Source organism: Cryptomeria japonica, chromosome 1 (assembly GCF_030272615.1).
Source record: "Cryptomeria japonica chromosome 1, Sugi_1.0, whole genome shotgun sequence".
NCBI lineage: Eukaryota > Viridiplantae > Streptophyta > Pinopsida > Cupressales > Cupressaceae > Cryptomeria > Cryptomeria japonica.
This window is the reverse complement of record NC_081405.1, coordinates 184,026,735-184,047,719: the sequence shown is the minus strand read 5'-3', so window position 1 is coordinate 184,047,719 and position 20,985 is coordinate 184,026,735. Positions and strand designations below refer to the sequence as shown.

The 20,985-nt window shown below is 34.4% G+C and overlaps 2 protein-coding genes across 2 annotated transcripts; both read right to left on the bottom strand.

The window, feature by feature from the left end:
- Positions 1 to 8,822: 8,822 nt before the first annotated feature.
- LOC131066142 (linoleate 9S-lipoxygenase A-like) lies at positions 8,823 to 16,738 on the bottom strand. Its single transcript, XM_059209075.1, has 8 exons — positions 16,367 to 16,738; positions 13,920 to 14,160; positions 13,498 to 13,824; positions 13,312 to 13,397; positions 12,478 to 12,585; positions 12,091 to 12,386; positions 10,157 to 10,420; positions 8,823 to 9,774 (listed from the first exon to the last, which is right to left on the bottom strand). Exons 1-8 carry the CDS (start codon positions 16,736 to 16,738, stop codon positions 9,090 to 9,092), a joined length of 2,379 nt encoding a protein of 792 aa, XP_059065058.1. The 3' UTR covers positions 8,823 to 9,089.
- Positions 16,739 to 16,897: 159 nt separating this feature from the next.
- Positions 16,898 to 17,443, bottom strand: LOC131066153 (uncharacterized). The gene has a single exon (XM_058000853.2). It carries the CDS (start codon positions 17,426 to 17,428, stop codon positions 16,979 to 16,981), a length of 450 nt encoding a protein of 149 aa, XP_057856836.2. The 5' UTR covers positions 17,429 to 17,443; the 3' UTR covers positions 16,898 to 16,978.
- Positions 17,444 to 20,985: the final 3,542 nt, after the last annotated feature.

The window sequence follows — 20,985 nt, the reverse complement described above, 5'->3', positions numbered from 1 at the left end:
TCATTCTTCTTCCCATTTTTAGTGGGAGAAGGTCTTTCCATCTTTTGCTGATGGGTCCTTTCATTTCCAGACTCTGCATCACAATCGGGAGTAGTGCTATAGTAGCACATAACATCTATCCCAACTTCATGATTGGGGAATCTCTTAACATACCGGTTTGACCATATTCTTCTGGTCATCCCATTGTATCCTGCTACCGGAACTGGTGGACCACTTGATCTTATGGGAATAAAACCTCTTCTACTTTTTTTCCATGCAACATTTTGTCTCTCATATGCTCTATATCCATTTCTATGTTGAGCATAGCCACTACATCGGTAGTCATGTGATTGCAAGTTCATTCTTTTGCAGTTATGACGTTTATGACCAAAGTCATTACACCTCCAACAAATGAAATTATTGTTTCTAGGAAGAACATATTGTCTATTCCTAGACTTCATTTTACATTCATCTTCCCTATGGCAGTATTCTTTGCATGCAAAATAGTAACTGGAGAGAGGGGGCTCATAACTTACAAGTTTGTTTTTCCAAACGTGAGGAGACATTACCAATTTAGTATCTCCATTTCTGCTTCTCTGGGGATGAATCTTGGATTGTTCATGTTGTATAGCTCTTCGATCCATTCTCTCCTTTTACCATACATGCTCTATCTTATGGGCAATAGCATAACCTTGTTTTCTATTGGGAGGAGGTCTTTTATGCTGTCTTCTCATATTCTTGCTTTTGGTGAAGTTTCCTTTTCTCAACTTCCCTTTTCCTTTTGGATTTTCATTGTTCATCCTTGCAACATTGGTCTTCTTCTTCATTTCCTCACTAGTTGTAGTTAGATCAATCTTCTTTCTTGGATCATTCCTTACTGTGAAGGTCTGATCCTTTCCATTTCCATTTAAGGAGACAAATTGAGTATCTTTGTGGGAGGTCTCCTTTCTTGTGGAGCATTCACTGACAATATATCCTAATCCTCCGATATCCTTGGAATTTTTTTGCTGATTCAACATTTTGTCCAAGGCTTCAGTGCTTCCATCATGCCAGTTTCTTACCTTGAGTTCATTTTTGTACTTCTCAAGGTCTTTCGTTAGATTCTCCATTTCCTCTTTCAGCTTTTGACACTCTTTGTCCTTTGTTTCCACTTCTAGCTAGAGATCCTCACATCTTCTCTCCTTAGCATCAAAGACTGATTTCAACTCACTAGCCAATCCTTTTGCCTCTTCTAGTTTAGATGTCAATATGTAGATATTGTTATCTGATTCTTCAAGGCATATTCTCAACCAGCTGCATTCTTCATGAACTGAATCCTTGTACCTTTTAAATTCCTTTATAATATTTTGCAGCTCTTCTAGTCCACTTACCAGTTCACATTCAAGATCTACTTTGGCTTCATCTTCATCATCACTATCAAACACATCTTGCTAGTGAGATTTGTCTGCCTTGTCACACTCTGATGTGTGCACATCACTTTCCATTTCTGGTGCCATGAAGAGATAAGTTTCCTCTTCATCAAAACTACAACAGCTGATTGATGTGCTATCAATACTTCCACATGTGTCTACTTTTTTGTTCTTCATGCTTCCACAATTTGATTCAGTAGTGCATGGCTCATTTCCATAAAGCTTCTTCACTCTATCCCATAGACTCTTTATCAATCTGCACTTATCCACCTATGAGGAAACATCATCGGTTAGTCCACTAAATATAGCCTTCATGGCTTCTTCATTGCATCTCCTTCTTCTTTCTTCTTCAAGATTGGTGGGGGGACTGCCATGCCTAGGGAGACCATTTACAACCAACATCCAAACATCATAACCTAAGGTAGACAAATAGACTTCCATTCTATAGCTCCACATAGTATATTTTGACCCATCAAAAATAAGAGTTGGGATTGACTCTAAAAAACCATTGTGTCCTTAAGCCAAACTCTACCCAAGTTGAAGAAAGCTCGTCTGAGTGGGAACCTATGCCCTGATACAAATTTTGAGACACAATACCCCACAAAGAGGGGGGTGAATCAGTGGTTCTGAAATTATTTTCTCTTAAAATCCTAAGTTTATGTACCGATTAACATACTAAAGATAAGATAACCTACCAATATGCTAAGGAGAGATTACTCAATGCATTCACACATAAAGGACATCTCATAACACCAGCATATACGAGGAAAATCCAATATAGGAAAAACCTTGGTGAGAAATGCTGGTGGAGACTACTACTCCAATCCAGCCTCACAATCAATCTCTGATTACAATGTTTAGGGAACCAACCCAAGGAGCACCAACCCCTGGTGTTAGGGCACCAACCCAAGGAGCTGCAACCCCTGCGCCAAGATCTGACTTAGTGAATACAAAAACATATTTTACCAAAGTTATCTTCTTGTTACAAATGGATTTTGTAACTCTTCTTCAAATATCTCTATTGGATCTTCTATCCAGTTCACTACCGGTTCTCTCTTTATCAATTCTCTCTTCTGGTTGGCTCTTCTCTCCGCTGCTCTACTTCTCTCCACTAGTACTACACTCTACTAGTTCTATGCTTGCCTTCTCTATAGTTTCCTTCACTTCTTATCTTTCGGTATGGCCACTGTCGGTTCTGCACTTCAGTTGCTGGTTGAACACTTCAACTCCGTTCTTCCTCACACTTAGTCTCTTCTCCTACTTCTTGGTGAGAAGTTGACTGATTTCTTGTTGCATGCAGCAACACTCTCTCATCTAGCGGTACTAGTCTCTCCTTCAGCAACACTAAACAATGTCTTTGACTTGCATACATATAGCCAGATTTTCCCACGAGAAGCCAATTCAAATTCAGATGGTTAGGGTTTTCTCATCAACCTCGAGGCAAACAAAATCCAATCAAATCTCATCTGATCTGATCGCCTAGATTGATGAACTATAAATCATCAATTAATCCCACCAATGTTGTGCCTTCTTGATCATGACTTCTATCTTTGGCAACCTTCTTTTGACTTGTCATCTGATTTCTTGGTTGATGACCAAGATTGATTTTGAAGTTTCCTTGACCTTCCTCGATCTTCTTAAATAGACTGAGCTGGATCTTTGTTGTCCACTTGACCTCGAGCCGCAAACCCCTATAGTGCATCCTGTGAATCTCATAATCAACATAAATATCGAGCTGTCACCATCTACCTCGCCACCTGACACTTCACGGACCTAACACACCGACCTATGCATGTATGTCAGTTGATATCCACGTGGCAACTATGTTGGCATCTACCTCTACTTGAGCATATGTGTCGGTATGGATGGGATCATCGACAAACTCCATTACTAGGTTCATCTAGCTGGGTTACTAACCCTGTCAGTTAAACCCTCAAACTGGTCTGTCATCAACCTTGCACTCTGCTTCTCTTTAGGTAGATTTCTCAACCGATCAACGCTCTTGCTAACCTACCTTATGCACATCTTCAACAGATGGGAATCTTTTACATTTGTACCTTGTCCATATTACCAGGGGGCATACTTACCTGTAAACACTCTTGATGACATCATTTCATCAACCTTCAACTAACTCGATATAAGGCATCTGCATGCCGGTTGCATTCTCTCTATATAGATACTCCACTTTTCCTTCTTCACCATTAGATCAGACATCATCTCAACTGGTTTTTCATGGTGACAATATCATCACACTTCATCTATTCTGGGAGCTCAACATTCCTTCTCTGTTGATCCAGTGCATATCCCTAATTTCATGCACTTGAGGCATTCCTTTGATTCAATGGTAGATCCGATGTGAACCTTCAAACACCTTCCTTTACCTCTTCTTCCTTATCTCATAGAACTATAATGCACACTATGCATAATAGGAGATAAGCTCCACTTACCAATGGTAGTGAATCCTCATCATTTATAGTTTGCAATGCACTCATGTGGCTTCCCTGTTTGTGCAACATATCTTCAAAAAACCACACGTGATCCAGTTGGGGCACTTTCACTGTCAGTCATCTCTTCACATGGTGTTTGCATCTTCATGCATTGGGAGTCCTACTGTTTTGTAACCACTCAACATACTGGTGACCTATACATACTTCTCCTCATGTGTTGATGTGATTTAGGCAACATTCTGCCTCTTCATCACAAACAACAGCTCAACATCTTGCTTGTACACCGATTATAAGCTTGTTGGTTGTAACTAGTCACTGTCAACACATCAGTTACCAGTTGACATCCTTTCCTTACTGATGATAGACTGTACCAGTAACCTGTCCATTTCATACACACAAGTCAAACAATGACTTGTTTACCGATGACTCTAGTGGTCACTCATCTAAATGACATCCTTTTCTTTACCGGTGACCTGCAACACTAGTTGAATACTAGTTGACATCAGTGACTAATACTCCCATACCGTTTGTCCTTCTATACCGGTTGACATCATTGCCAACACCAATGACTCTTAGATTTTAGTTTCTAGAAATAATACTACATGCAGTGGATAGTCTTGTCTTTTAAGCCACGTTTACCCTCTACTCATAGTCATTGTGTTGCTTGTAGATAGTCTAACTTAGTTAAGTTTTTCCATTTGTAGTTGATCTTTTTTTTTTGTTCATACTCAATAGCCCATTGATAACCCTCCTAAAGAAAGTGTTCTCTTATTGAATAGGAGATTATTGGTGATTATATCACCAAAAATGCAATATTAATGATAATAAAAATCCCTTTTCTAGCTATGCTTTAGCTACTTAGACTTTGTTGAAAAACCTTATTTATGTTTATTCATCTTTATTATAGAGTTGGTCCTTCTAGACTTTGTAGGTGGGTTTCTTTGCCATTCTCCTCTTTTTTTTGAATATTACACTTTTCTCCTTTATTAAATAATATCAAATAGGATATATTCATCACAATACAAAATGATGATTCCAAATGCCGCTAGATTGTTAAATAAAATAAAATTACACATTGATTTGCTAGTTTATTTTACTAGTATTTTTTAATTAAATTATACAACATTGTAAGCTTCATATTTTAAATAATTTTGTTGAATTTGTATTCCTATTTCACCTTAGTTGTTGTAGATATTTTTCACTTTTTATTAATTTGAATCGTAAGGTTTCAATATAAAAGTTTCTTAAAGAGTCTTCTGTAAGAAAAAATATTAACACATAAAGTTACACTCATTTCATAAGATTAAGGCAAGCCATATTTACTATTCTTGCAAATACTATCCATTGTAAGAGATAAGTTTCAAAATAAAACACCACAAAAATATCAAAACGAGTATTATCCATTGTAAATGAGAATTTTCAAAATAGAACTTGAAAAAAAATTCAGTAAATCAAGATAAAATTTGAATATAATGAATGCATTCAGACATAATTTGAAAGAAATGATATAAATTATACAATGTATATAAAAAAAAAATTAAAAATAAATCAAGAAGAGTTCTTAGGAATTTCTATTGAATTGGTAGGATGATCTCTCTTGCAACATTCACCAAACAAAGAAGAAACACAACCGTATTGACTTGGATTTATTCTTGTAGCTTTTGTATACTCTAATGGCAAGTTCCAGAAATGGAATGTCCACTACAAAAACCAGGAATACACTTTTCATTTTTCCATTATTGCCCCGTAAACATAACACTTTGTCTTTGATAAAACCCCTCATTAATGGACACTTATACTAGAATGAATAAATTACAAATGGAAAGTAAGTTTTTTACAAAAGAATTCTTAAATATTCCTTCCTAAGATATGAAATATTATAAATTTAACACAGGAAAATAAAACTGAAAAAAGAAGATTGCTATTTAATGAAAAAATAATTACATAACCTCTATTTTATAGAAGATTGATCTACACCAATTAGAATAAAACAATGTTAAAAAACTAAAAAAATAGTTTTATTGACTGCCTTATTGCGTAGGCAACATTAGTAACAATAACTAATACTAAAAATAAAAAAAAATAAAACTATATTTATCCTAACAGTTTCTAAACAGCTATTTTATGAAAAAAGCAAAAAGCAAATCTCTAGCGTAGCCTTCAAGTGCACATCATTCTTGCATCATTCATGCTTATCTTTAATCTCCCCCTGAATGATGAATGGAGGTGGTAAGTCCCAACTGAGTTTTGAAACTAACAAAAGTCGCTACTTGAAGAGCTTTGATAAATATGTCTGCAACTTGTTCAGATGAAAGACAAAACTACAACTCTACTTGTCCATCTTGAACCAAGTCACAAATGTAATGATGTCGAATCTCTATGTGCTTCATTGTTACATGAAACACTGAATTCTTTGTCATGGAAATAGTGTTATTTTTATCACAATAGATGGTGGTTGGATGCTTAAGAACCAAATGTAGATCCATCAATATCATTCTTATCCATACTACTTGAGAACTTGCTAATGAGGCTACCACGTATTCCGCTTCTGCTAAAGAAAGAGCCACTATTGTCTATTTCTTAATACTCCAAGATACAACTCTAAGGCCAAATAAAAAACATAACTAGATGTAGATTTCCTATCATCCACTAAACCGACCCAATCTAAATCTATGTAACCAACTAGCTCAAACTTTTCAGTGGGAGAATATTTAATGCCAAAATTTTTCATACCACTCACATACCTCATGATTCTTTTAGCAACCCGCTAATGTGACTCATGTGGAACCTACATGAACTGAGAGATGAAGCTCACAAAATACATAATATCAGGCCTACTGGTTGAGAGGTACATGAGGCTATCGACCAAACTCCTATATCGATTTGCATCAACCTTGGGACTAGCATCTTCCTCGGTTAACTTTTTATCAAGTGTTATGGGGGTTTCAAGTTCTCCCCATGCCTCCATTCTAAAATTCTTCAATAAATGAGCTATATACCTTTTGATGTTTGTTGTACTTCCACACCAATAAATAGTGCATGAGCCCCATATTTGACATTTCAAATTCTTGTTTCATTTCTTCTTGAAACTTCTCCATGAGAGCCTTTCTATTACTTGTATAAATAAGATCATCAACATAAAGGAAAACAATGAGAATATCATTATACATACATTGGACATAAAAGGTGGGCTCTGAGTGACTTTTGTTGAATCCTTTCTTCATGAAATAACTGTCAATCCTAGCATGCCAAGAATGAGGAGCTTGGTTCAACCTATAAATGGCTTTCTTCAACTTGTAAACTAAATGTTATTTTTATGGAACACCATAACCAATAGGCTATTCCACATAAACTTTCTCATCTATATAACCAATAAGGAATGCTGATTTCACGTCCATCTAAAATATTGGCCACTGATATTATGTTGCAATAGCCAATATAATATTGACTGTATCAATATTATACACATATGGATTATATTGACTGTATCAATATTATACACATATTCTGCACAACATCTTTCCACTACCATACTCCCCCTTGATAAAAAATCACATCCCGACTAACTATCCATTGCTTTGTCTTAGGATTATAGAATTTTTAGCCTTTAGTCGCAGTAGAGTAGCCCATAAAGATACAAAGTTTGGATTTGACATCCAACTTCTTTCTCTTTCGAATTGAAATATGCACATATGCCAAGGATCCAAAATCTCGAAGATGAGCCACTGAAGGCTTGTGACCACTCCAAGATTCTTTTGGAGTGAGGTTTTGAGCTGATTTCATGAGACTATGATTGAGAGTATATACTGTAGTTACAAATTCTTCTCCCCCATAACTATTTGGAATATTTTTTGTCTACAACATGTTTCGTGACATTTCCATAATGGTACAATTCTTTCTTTTAGCAATACCATTCCGCTCAGGTGTATATGCAACAATAAGATGTCTTTGTATGCCATTCTTAGTACCAAAATAAATAAACTCATGAGAAGTAAACTCTCCCCCTCTATCCATTTTAAGCATCTTGATAGGATATCCTCTTTACTTTTTAGCCATTGCTTTAAATTCTTGAAGCATGGAAAGGCTTCAGATTTCTGCTTCAAAAAATAAACCCAAGTGTGGTGAGAGTAATCATCAATGAAGGTCATAAATTAAAGGTTCTTACCCAATAATTGCTCTTGAATGTCACCACAAATTTTTGGTCTGATATAGTTTGTCCTTGAGTCCTAAGCTAATTCACAATACCTTTAGTCCTAGTAATAAATTCATGAATGGACATAGATTCCTTCATCCTCAAATTTTTAAATTCTCTTTGAAAACTTTGAAGTCTTACCAATTTGATTTTGTCAATACCTTGGTATGCAGTTTATAGAGCCTCACATACATCCTTTGATTTGGTCATACTGGCTATTCAAGGAATAATTGAAACATTCAAGGCAGATTGAATGGTGAAAAGAGCTTTGTTATCCTTCTCTCTATCTTCTTTTAGCTGAGTTTTCTGTTGTGGTGTCCATATATTTAATGTTTTCTGATCTATAGGTTTTGGGTATCCACATTTACTAGTTCCCATAGATCTTGAGATAATAGTAGGGTCTTCATTTTATTGTTAATTTATTTTTTAATAATATTCTTATAATTAATTAATTTTGTTCACATAAATACTTAAAAAGGTCTGTATTTGTAATTTGATATGAATATATTAAATTTTGTTTAATAATATAATATTAATTTAATTTTATCATCTATCATGTCCTTAATTATATCCATCTTTATTATTCCTCTCATTTATCTATCCTCATCCATCTCAATTTTCCTCATTCATTTCATTTCTTTCTTTTAATTTTTAATTAAAATTTAATCCATTCTCATATCCGACCTCCTCTATCCTTTATATCTACTTCTACATTCTTATTATACATTTTCCTCTTCTTGATAATAGACTTCTAAATATAATTGAAAACATTAACCATACACAGTACACAGTATAAAGCAGAATATCTATATGATTTATACATCCACTCTCATACATTTCCCCACCCTTTATTGAGTTCCACACTTGAATGTAGTGCTTTTTGGTAGTACAAGCTCTGTAGTAGATAATTGATTTCCAACATTCTAGATCTGAAAATTGAAACTTTTATCCAATTTAGTGAATTCAGATCCATTTATTTTAAAGGCAAGCACTATTGGGTACTCCACGACGCGTGAGCCCACCTGTCATGGACACATCAGATGTACTATGGTACAGTAATGTCTAGGGAACCTTTGCTGGGCCAAGCCTATTTTTGAAATCAGGATTCTTGTTCCTGTTCATTATATTCTTCTCCACCTCCTGCAGCGCACACGAGAACCTACTGAAGGCTTCATCAACCTCCACGTCATCAGTCCACTCTGGAGTGGATCCCTTCCTCTGTCCAATATACACTTCATTTCTTGCATGCTTCGACAAAACCTCCAATGAAGTCATCACAGTGACGGCTGTTTTTTGATCCGACAGAGTTTTAAGCAGATATGCTTCTGGGTCCTTCACCAGATCGGAATATTCCGGTGATCCCTTTTGTGGAATCAGGCGTCTGCTCAAGGTAGGACGGTTGGGCATGTATCCTCCGTAGGCATAATGCCCAAAATTTACATTTGCGTGCAGAGCAGATGCCATCCAAATTATGGTGGTCAGTGCTTCTGTCATTTCATGGAAACTTCCCATTTTATACCATCCTTCCTTTGCATCTGCATGGCCAACTGCTACTATTTCTTTCCACCATGACTGCAACTCTTTGTCTCCTTTGATTGAAGCGTCGCTCTTGTAGTAGATTGATAAGTACTCTGTTACCCATTTCTTTAAAGCAGCCCATATCTCCAGACCGTCCACTGCGTAGGGATAGTCTTCAATTACAAGCCTCAGACCGTGAGGTGCAGTCGAGTCTGGAACAGCCATGCCCCTGCATTCAGTATTTGCAATTACTAATTTTAGATCGTTGCATTGATTAGTCAGAATTAAACAGCATATTTTAAGTTGTGATATGCTTTTATTTCAGATGAATCAGGAATGCTGTTGAAATCAAATAGGATTGAGTTAACGAAAGAGATAATAGTATTTAAATTTCTGAATTTTAATTGTGTTTTTAGTTTCTGCATCAATGTTTCTTATTATATTTTATGATCTATTTTCAGGATGAATTAAAGTTAGATGGATGTTTCTTTTCTGATAGGTTGTCCAGATAGATGGACGATTCTCTTCTCTAATTCTAACTTATTCTAATGATAGATAACATTGATTGAGTTAAACAAAGATAATTAAGAAATGCTTTGCTGAATTCATGCCTTTTGAGTAGATCTGCAGGCAATCCCTGCTCGTTGAATCTCCTGTTCTTGTAGGCATTGGAAGACATGTGCGTGGAATATATGGAGGATGAAAGGCAAGTTTCAACAAATCCTTCAGCTCTTAATATTCTCTGACGGGCAACCTGATTGGTTTGCATAGTGTTCAGAAAATGGGGTTTTAATAATTTGTAGACAGGATGCATTGCGCTGAGTTGCCTGTGAGTGGCTATAATGATTGGCTCCAGAATTGCATGAGTGAACAACCTGCGAATATCATATAAATACAGTTTCCTCGTCAAAATGACATCTACAAATTCAAGTACAAGAAGACCCAAAATACAAAAGTATAGACAACAGCAGATCAAAATGTTCCTTTATTGAATGTTTCTGCATTGTTACCAAATGCCAGAGTATATTAATCCCCAAAATCATCTTTTCTCTGATTGCTGGTATAGAATATGATTTTCCTAGGGATAACATTACAGTTGCATTACATTAGGAATAAAACCACATTATGGTTTTTTTAATTATGGAAAGGTGTTTCCAAATTATGTTCTGGACACATGGCAGCACTTGGCTTTTAATAGAAAAAATTTCATCTTTCGAGATTCGAAGATTATAATAGCGGTTTCTTAAAAATGTGTTGAAAACATACAATTGTGCATCCACAAGTACGCATAACATTTAACCTTATCAATGAAATTACACATTAGTACCATTACTTATTTTAAAGTAGTTGGGCTGACTCATACTATTTTCTTAAGAAAAACGATGTGATAGTATTAGAGTGCCGTACAAAATCAAGTTTAATGCAAAGAATATGTCAAATCAAGTTAGTAGCAATGGGTTTTTAAAAATAATTTGGAATCAATTATAATGAAATATTTTTTTTAAGTAATTGGATTAGAAAAATAAAGATTAATATAGACAATTGTAACTTAGCAAAATAAAGATTAATATAGATAATTACAACTTAAAACAATTGGTTAGTATATTAGCTAATTGAAAATCTCAAATTTTGAATTGTTTTCTACAAGAAAATATCACAAGTACTAGATTTTAGACCACAGAAAAAGTTTTATAGACTCAAGAAAGTGTTGTATGAACTCAAACAAGTTCTTAGAGCACATCGGTACATTAGAATTCCTTCTGACACTAAAGTAGTAGTGAATACATATTATATATCAAAATAGTTGAACAAGTTTGATTTGTAATTGTATGTTTGTATGTTGATGACTTGTTTTTGATAGTTAATTTGTCAATTGATTTATCCAAATAACTTTTCTGTAAAAGAAGAATTTAAAATAACTTACTTGGATCTCATGAAGTATTCAATTGATCAACTATTAATATTTTGAAAAAGAAAAGATGACACGCGATTCAATAATGATTCAACATTGTATAAAAGAAAAGATGAATCAGGTAGTACATCTAAGAAACAACCCGTAATCACTCTTTTATCAGTAAAAATAGAATATTTGGTGTCAAAGAGAGAAAGTTGCTCAACAGTATGAAAAAAAAATGTTTTCAATAAAAAAGAAAGTACAATCTTTTTGTTGTTCAGTGTCTGCAGTGGGAAAGAATTGAAACATTAAATGAATTTTTTTGTAACAATCTTTTCCAATTTCAAACCAAAAAAAATAAAATGGTCTTCTAGTCTGTTCTATTTTTTCTGCTCTGTTCTGTTGGTCTCCTTCAAACTAAACATAACATTTAACCTGAAGTATGAAATTACACATTAGCACTGTGGATTAGTATATAGTGGCTGGGCTGACTCACTCTCTATTTCCTTTTCGAAATGAAAATCATATCTACCTGGTTCTCTAAAATAAGAAACTATCAAAAAATTGTAGGAAAAAGATTTCCTACAGTATCCTCAAGTTGAGCAAATTAACATAGCAGTAATTTAAGTTGGAATCTATGAGAGTTCATACCAATGGCCAATAACTTGATGGTATCCAGCCTCATTGACTCGAACATGAGTTTTAGCCAGTAGCCACAATGCACCTTCTTCAGCAGGAGTATAAACATGTCGTTCAGCTGGTCGGTTAGTAGTTGCACCCAACGATAACTCAATAGCAACCGGCTTAAGGATGCCATTGCTGGTAAGGAACAAAATTGATCGGCTGGCATATGTTTTCACGTCCTTTGACTGGCTATTAATACTTGCAGCATAGGGTATATACACATCATGGTAGTCCAAAACGAACAATCTCTTCGAATCTGTAGCCTGATCACGTTAATGTGTATAATGAATATTAGTGCATTAATCAAGCTAGAAGATAATATGAAATTGGATAAAACTGTTGCTAAATCAGTACTTGGGACACCGAAAGGCCTTCTAGGTATTTTGCAATGTGTTGTGGTGTGATAGAGCTCTCTTGAGGTCCGTATTCTTCTGCGCTCAAGCTGCTAGATGGAGGAAATTTCTGAAACGTACACAAAATCCATCAGTAATTAATATAAAGAAATCGATGTCGGCCATAAACTATCTGTGTGTTGTGGTAAATATAATTGGGGTTTAAATTTAATGGTCATATGATTAATATTTCAATATTTTTGTTTTCAAATATAAATAAAATTTGAGAGAAATTTAAACAGCATCTTATATGGAAATTGTTATCCAGTCTACAATGCATCAATTCATAAGCATACACTTTAATATGTACCAGTCTCTATTCCTCGATTTTCTGAGTCTTATTATAAAATTAAAGTTCCATGTCTTAGATTGTTTAAGTTTTCCATAATAAAAAACTTAGGGAAACTTAACAGCTCATGACATTGCTCAATGTCTTGAATGCTTATTGAAATATTTAAAGTGTATGAGAATAACTTACGGAAAACTTTAATAGTTCATAAGATGTACCAATGCCATCCACTTTTCCACTGGAAAAGCTAATATGATTTGGATGGAACACCCAAATAAATCAAATATGTTATTTAACAAAAATTATGATAAAAAAGATTGAATTTATCAATTGTTTATCCATCATAAAATGATAGAAAGCCAAAGAAAACACTGCATTAATTACAATATGAATTGTAGATCTCCTATTATTAAACTCTACACTAATCACAACTCACTCACTCTTTAAGCTCTTCACCATTTCTCACTGTGATTGAGCTATATTTCAGGCAGAAGTCAGAGGGCTTACCTGCAATCGTTTAATAACCATAGGAGTCAGTCCTGAAAGAGTTTGCCGCGCAAACTCTTCATCTGTTCTCCAAGCATTTTCATCAGCTGAATAACAAATCCATTAGTTAATTAGCCATAAAATGTGCAGGCGACAACAAATTGCACAAGTGTAATTGCATATATAAGAATTTGACTTTATTCTCACCATCAAAAACTTGAGGACGCGGGAAGTTTATCAGTGGACTGTCTTCTGCTTTCTCTATTAATTTCTGCACGAACTTGAATGGGCTTTTGAATGCCTTACCAATGCTCTTCAAAGAATTCAGAGGGTTGGGTAGTCCACGAACGTAAAGATCTTTAATTTCATCCAAGGATTCGAATTCTGGGCTGAATTTTGACTCGATTTTGGGAATTAAGGCACTTAGAGAAGCCTCTAATGTATGGGATCCTATGTCTGTATAGTCCGCGTGAGGGAGTCTCTCATCCAGGGGAATAAAGACTGAAGAACTAGATGGGCTTTCGGATTTTGGATCTACAACCAACCCCACAAAATTTGAAGTGTTTGAGAAAGTTGTAGTCAATTCAAAAGATTAGAGACCATGAAGGAAGTCTTTATAGCACGAATACCTGTTTTGGTTGGAGGGCGGCCTGTTCTGCACCTTCTGGGATATGGAAGGTCTTCAGAACCTCCCAGGACATCCCTTCTCAGCTTTGGATCTTTATCAGGGTTTCCAAGATCGTTGTAAACGTCGTAGTCATATATTCGATCCGATGCCTTCCTCTCTCCCTTCCCATCGCCTCGCAATTGCACCAAGTCCCTATTCCTTAATGTCCTGAGTCCTTCCGGCGTTTCATCAGGAAGATAACTCTGCACACTCAAAACAGCTATATAAAATTGCAGTCCTATAAGTACTCTTTCGTGTCAAACAAACTTTTGTGATCCACATGTCAAATCATCTTGGTGAAAAAAAGGAATATCATGTCTATCAACCCAAAAAAACTTTATATAGAGTAGATGTGAAATGGAAAGATAAGATGTTAATAGAATCATTTCATACAATATTAAATGAGAAATAAGGAGGTGGAAAATACTTTTTCGAAAATGGGATGATAAGGTTTGTTGTTTGTGTACTTCAAGGTTAGTAGAAATAGAATGTCATTGCATTGCATGAGGTGTTACTTTCAATTCCTTATGGTTAAATAGTATACTCTAAAGTTTTTAATTTTTTAGGAAGATTTTTTCATGGTAGAAAAATAATGTATTATTTTACAATTAGCCTAGGATTATAATTGATAATAAAATGATAAGAAGAGAATATAAATTAATTATATTCCTTAAACTAATCTTTGAATGTACAAAATTTTGTTTTCTTTTTGTTATTGTTCTAGTAACCTGCACTTTTACATCATTAGTTTGTTGGAGTTTTAGGTTGATTTCAAGTACATCTTATGTATAATTTACTTCTTATTAAAAATAAAAGATGACAACTTACACTTCTATATCTACAAGAATATGTGAAATACTAAACTTAATATTAGGTAACTATTCTTCCATATATTTTTTATAAGATAAAAATCTTAATTCTTGACTATCATATCAATCAAATCTATTTTTTCTTATTCATGTTGTAAACATTATATCATACTTACATGCATATATAAGATGTTGCAAACATTTAACATGGAAACTATGATGATATTTATCCATATATTTATCTATGTACGTACATACATACATGCATATATAATTAGATATATTAAGCAAAATCCCTTGAGATGACCAAACACAAATCCATGCACGAACCATTGCAGACTAGGTTAAAAGAAATATATAGCCTAGTTCCTATAGGTCATGGTCAAGGAGAACAAATCAGTGACAAACTAGGAAAATCACTATAGCTATTGATATAATACCAAAATAGAAGCCCCACACCATTAGTTGGGCACCTCTAATAGTGTGTATTGTGGCAGCAATTGGGTAGAAACAATCCACTATGGCCATACAAGAAAAACATTGCTTAAATGAATTATGTTTGTTACTAAATAGAGTAATTATTTGAATAGTAGAGCAACATAATAGTTTACAAGAAATCATAGGTGATGAATTTTTCTATTATTAAGGAGTCCAACTTACTTACACCTCTGGAAATTAAAAAAATATAATAAATAATATAGTGACAATATACTATTATTTTCACCATTAAAGCTTCATCATTTCAACATGTTAAAAATATTTTAAACTTAAGAATTGAAAACGAATATCTACAACAATTATATCTTTAGACTAAATAGTAGCATGGAATGAATGCTAATATATAATGACATTCACTAGATATCAACCAATTTTATCTAGAACATAGGGCTCCCAGCAAGAATAATTTAATTAAGTCATTGTTGTTTTAATAAATCTAAGGGTTACACTAAATCATATTAGATTATTGTATGCATGAAATCTTTTAACCCTAGCTTGTTGTTGGTCATTTAAAAAAGGTTTGCAATTAACTAAAAGATAAAATTGAAGTAATGAATTTCAAACTTGAAAAAAAATTAGTTACCAAAACATATATAGTAGTATTCATTATTAAACTAAAGAGTATTGATTTAAAATTTTTGCATACAACATTGATCTCATTTTTATCTAGAATCTAGTGTCTACAAGAATAATATAGTTAAGCCATTATTTCTAAGGAGATCTATAGATTCATTGAAGCACATATAAATAAACATGAATAAAAAGTTATTAACCTTAACTTATTTTAAGTGTTTAAAAATTTTTACAATCAAATAAAAAGTAAAATTGAAATAGCAAAGCTAAAAAGAAATTTAGATACCAAAACATATAATAATAATAATAATAATAATAATAATAATAATAATATAAAAAAAATAAAAAAATAAGAGTACTGAAGATCTATGAATTAGACTAAAGCACTTTTGAGTACACATGAGTGAAAGGTAAAGTCGGAGTTAAATAGAAATTTAGATGCCAAAACATTATAATAAATATTCACAGTTGATCTAGTCCCTATTTGACTTGAGGGCATTGATCTCATCCTGTCTCCCCATAGCCATACCTTATTAGCGAAAAAGACACGGTCATTCTTGTCCACGCGCTCTGGCGATATCCAGGAATTGCATCGAAATCGAATTTTCCCTCGCCCGGGGACATCAAGGGTCACAGATTTTAGAAAGAATTCTCGTGGATGCTCATTTCTTATTAGAAATGCTCCTGGTTCGCCCAGATTGGTGTTCCATTTGAATGAGATCTTGTAATGTTTATCCCCAACGATTGGTCCATCCCATGGGTTCCAATCCAAGTAAGATATTTGGGATGTCTTCCCTCTTCCACTCTCTGCAATAACATATTTTGAGTCACATACTGATAATAAGAATCTATGAAAAAGCGAAAAATAGTTTAGTTTTTTATTATTCTGATGATAGATCATCGAGTGAGTTTAAAATACCGAGTGAGTTTAATATGAAATGATTAAAAGTTCTGTAAACAATCTAATCCAGAAATAACATTGATCAAAATTATAGATTACGAAAGGCTTTTCAATATTATTCTAGTAATAGATCACAGGGTCGTCACAATCTAATTTACAAACAAACTGTAGATCTTTTCATTAATATTCTTAAGATGGTAGATTAGGAAAAATCTGATATAAGAAAAAAAAACAGGTATTTTAATGAATTTGATTTCCTGGGGCAATCTGATTGCTGCTAACTAGCTGGAGGGACACCTTTTTCCCAAGGATATCCGATGCCTCGTCAGCAAAAGTTGCAGAGTAGTTTGTCAATTCAAGAAGAGAGGCCTTCTGCAAGATCGCCTCACCTTGTACGACTATGTCATCTTTTCCCTTGGAAGAATTCCCCCAAATATCTTTTTTCACATTAAAGGCAAAGTTTCTATGCACCTTCCGAGGTTTCCCAATTCGGGATTCAATCTCAGATGAGTACTGCAACGAACGATAACTAGTAAGATCATGGAAGGCAAACCAACTCGATCTGTTTGGCCTTTCAATATCCCCAAAACGGAGAGATGAGACTGGAACATGAAACCTATGTGAAGACATTGGTCCATATCTATGGCATTGAATGCCACTGATGGGTTTCAAAATACTTCTTAAATCCATTCTTTAATCAGGATTTTCAGCACAGAGAAATTATGGCATATGAAGCTCTTCCTTGGCATCACACCACTCCTCGTTATATAATTACAGGAGTAATTCAGCCTTCATGATTGAAGTGTGCATCTCCTTTGCATGAAATGCTAAAAACGAGAAAACGAACGAATCTTTGTCCGGATAGTATTATCCAAGTATGAGTGCCATATTCAGCTCTGTACAACTTGTTTTGTCGCGAGAATTAATCAACAGAGATCATGTGAAAAGTAAGGCAATTGGACAGATCAATTTTTGTTAATAGACCTCAATCTGTAACGCGTGAAAATCAAAAAATTCGCGCGGGCAGTATATTGTCCTTTCTTGCCATGAGGATAATAAAAATAAAGAGGGATTGATCTTTTATGTTAAATTAACCACGATTTTTCAGTTGTATATGGTCTTGTCAAATATTGTCTTAGGATTCTATATGTACGTTAAGGACAATAATGGAGTGGGGAAAATGTGCTCCTTAAAATGTTGTTGATTTGAAGATAATGTCTGTTTAATGTGGAAAATTTTTGTCATATTTTAAACTGTTTACACGTATTTAATTTTGAAGGCATTTGGTGGAGAGTCATATATTGATCATAACACAAAGTTCTTTAAGCTCTTCCTTATCAAGGGTCCACCACTAAAGAAAAGCTACTTAGTCAATGTAAAGGTTGTGTTCACAATTTAAAAAGATTAGATTTAAAGTGAATTTGTCAATAACACTAAAATACACATATAGAAATAGTAATAGAAAAGGAATCGTAGTCATCTACTTTACCCCATATATCAAAAGGGATGGAAATATCATCAATTTGTTCCCAACCAATGAGAGAACCTTCTTCGTCTTGGTCTTTATCTATAACTTCTTGAGTAAGAATAAGGGAAATAACTAGGTTTATGCAAGGAAATCTACTAGAATTCAGCCAACCAATGGAACTATGCCTATGAGAGGAGGTGAATGTTGGTGAAGAGGGTTGAGACCAACTATGGGAAATATCATCCATAGTTCTTGCATACAAAGAACCACGTGGTGATTGGGATTCATGACCACTTCTAGTAGGCTAGCTACACCCACATGGTGGGAAGAGGTCTTTGAAGAAAATAGAAGGTAATGATAGCCTAGAAACTATGCAAGGGTCACTCTTTCAAGGTGATCTTAGAGTATGGACATGTGAAAATTCAAGTGGAACTTTATTTTATTTCACCTAAATCTGCATAAGAACATTAGAGAAAATCATATATATTCAAAACATTAGAGAAAATCATAGCTTTAGTATATTGCTGCCTTAATTTTTCTCCATAATAAAAAATTTAAGTTTTACTCTTTGTTTCAGGCTTATGGTAAATAATACATACTTTTGATTTGTAAATGGATCTTTTTTTCATAAAAGCCTCTACAATTAGCCTTTTTTGTGTGTTTGATAGGTTTTGTCAGTGGTTACAAACTGTTGTTGGACTTTGACAAACCTTCTCAAACTTAACCATGTCTTTGCACTCTTGCTTTAGAAACTGACAGGTTTTTTTGATCTTTCCCTTGTAATCTAAATATCTTGTCCAATATTTCCCTTGCAATCTAAATCTCTTGTCAAACTCCAACAAGTCATTTCAAACTTGTTTAAATTCTTGTTTAATAGTCTACCACAAACTTTTCTTCTCAAAGTATTTAAGTCTCTCAATTCTAAAAAATTGTAAGATCCCAAGGTGTCACCATAGACTAACTTGTGGTCTTCATTTTGTCCAAATTCTTTTAGGTTGAAGCTTCCTTTAGTATCACTTGTAAGTTGAAAAATATGTACCATACTCTGACGTGGTTTTCTAGCCAAGTTAGAGCTTGATTTATTTCATCTTTAAAGGTAATATATGGTAAATAGTTTTGGGGTTTTCATAACCCCTCTTTCCAAAGGACATTTTTCAAAAAAAAAAAAGGAAAAATATGTGAAGTTCAAAATGAATGTCGAATTTGAAACAAGTTAGTCAACTTTGTGGGACTCTAACACATCATTAAAATCTAAGTTGAAAAAAAAAGCCAAGGAAGAGGTCAAACTATTGTTTTGAGTTAGTTGAACTAATGTTTCGATTAATAAAAAAAGGATAGGCTCAAACCTTTACATAATCGCTAAACAACAACACCTAAGGCAAATGAGGAATCCACACCTAGTCAAAAAATAAAAAAACTCAACACCAATGAGGAAACATGAGACAACCATACAAAAATTGACCAACCACCTGCCAAAGAGACAAAGGGTTGGTCTACTAAGCGGAGGCCTTACCCTCTTTCCATTCTTTACAAAAACTGGTGAATTTGTTCAAAAAAGAGATTTTCTTTTTAGAATCCTTAATAGAAGTTGGAGTTACATAATCTTGAGTAACTTTGACCATTGTGTCAGGGACCTCCATAAGAGGAGAGGGATTGATTGTATGTCTATTTTGCTTTTCTTTCTTGTGATCAATTTCCTCATGTATAACATGGAAGGAGGCCAAACTATTGAAAGGTATCTCATGGCTCAAAATAAAACTTTCCTCAATTTTACACCTCAAGAACTCCTGGCATTCATTCAGCTCCACTACTTCCTTAATCTCATCCCTCTAAGGAAACTTTTCACTAAGGTCATTTAGAAACTCCTAACCTTGTCCAACTTCTATAACTTTCTAACCATGTTGCTAGCAACCTCATAGACCCATTCATCCTTTTCCTCCATCACCCATTTATCAACCCTAGCACTCGCCTTTGCAATTGCCTTAAGAATATTTATCTTTCTTATAGCCACATAAAACTATGATAAGAGTCACTTAATAACCAAGTGTTGCCATCCAACAATGTATTCCATCCTCGACACCTTATCATCCAAAGTGGGGGGCTTGGGAACAAGGTTGGATATATCCTTATTTGGAGCAAAGGGGGCAACCTCCTTAGAGATCGTAGGAGACATGTTAAATTTTGAGGTTGAGGAGGATCCATAATCCTTAGAAGCATCCTCCTCATCTAATTCTATCAGCTCTAAAGTGGAAGAAATATATTATTTTGCAAACCTTGTTAGAGACCAACAAGGTCTCTTAAACCAATTTTGAGCCAAAGTGCTAACACAATACTCAACAAACTACACATTAATTATATAGGGCCAAAGTACGTGAGGAGTTTTTGATAAGGGTAAACAGGTTTTACAAGGACCCGAAACCTAAAGTTTTACAATAGCTGGCCAATAGCCAATTTGGCAAGAAAAAACATCAAAACATGGGATCAACCCCGAACAAAAATAGAGACAAAAAATGCAGACAGACAAGTGAAATAAAAAAACATCTCAGTTGAGCGATAGCACCAAATCCTTGTTCTTTTGAATGGAAATCCTGTTTGTTTCCTCAAGTTACTCCATGATGAATCTGGAGGTACCCTTGTTGCTACTTCTTCTCCTGGTTCTCGAACTGGGTCCAGTGGTTTTGTTGTCTCCAGAAGCCACCTCATCTCCTCCAAGATCTTTCACTGGATCACTATGGAAGGATCTATAATCAACAACCATCTCATTAATCTTTTCAAGACT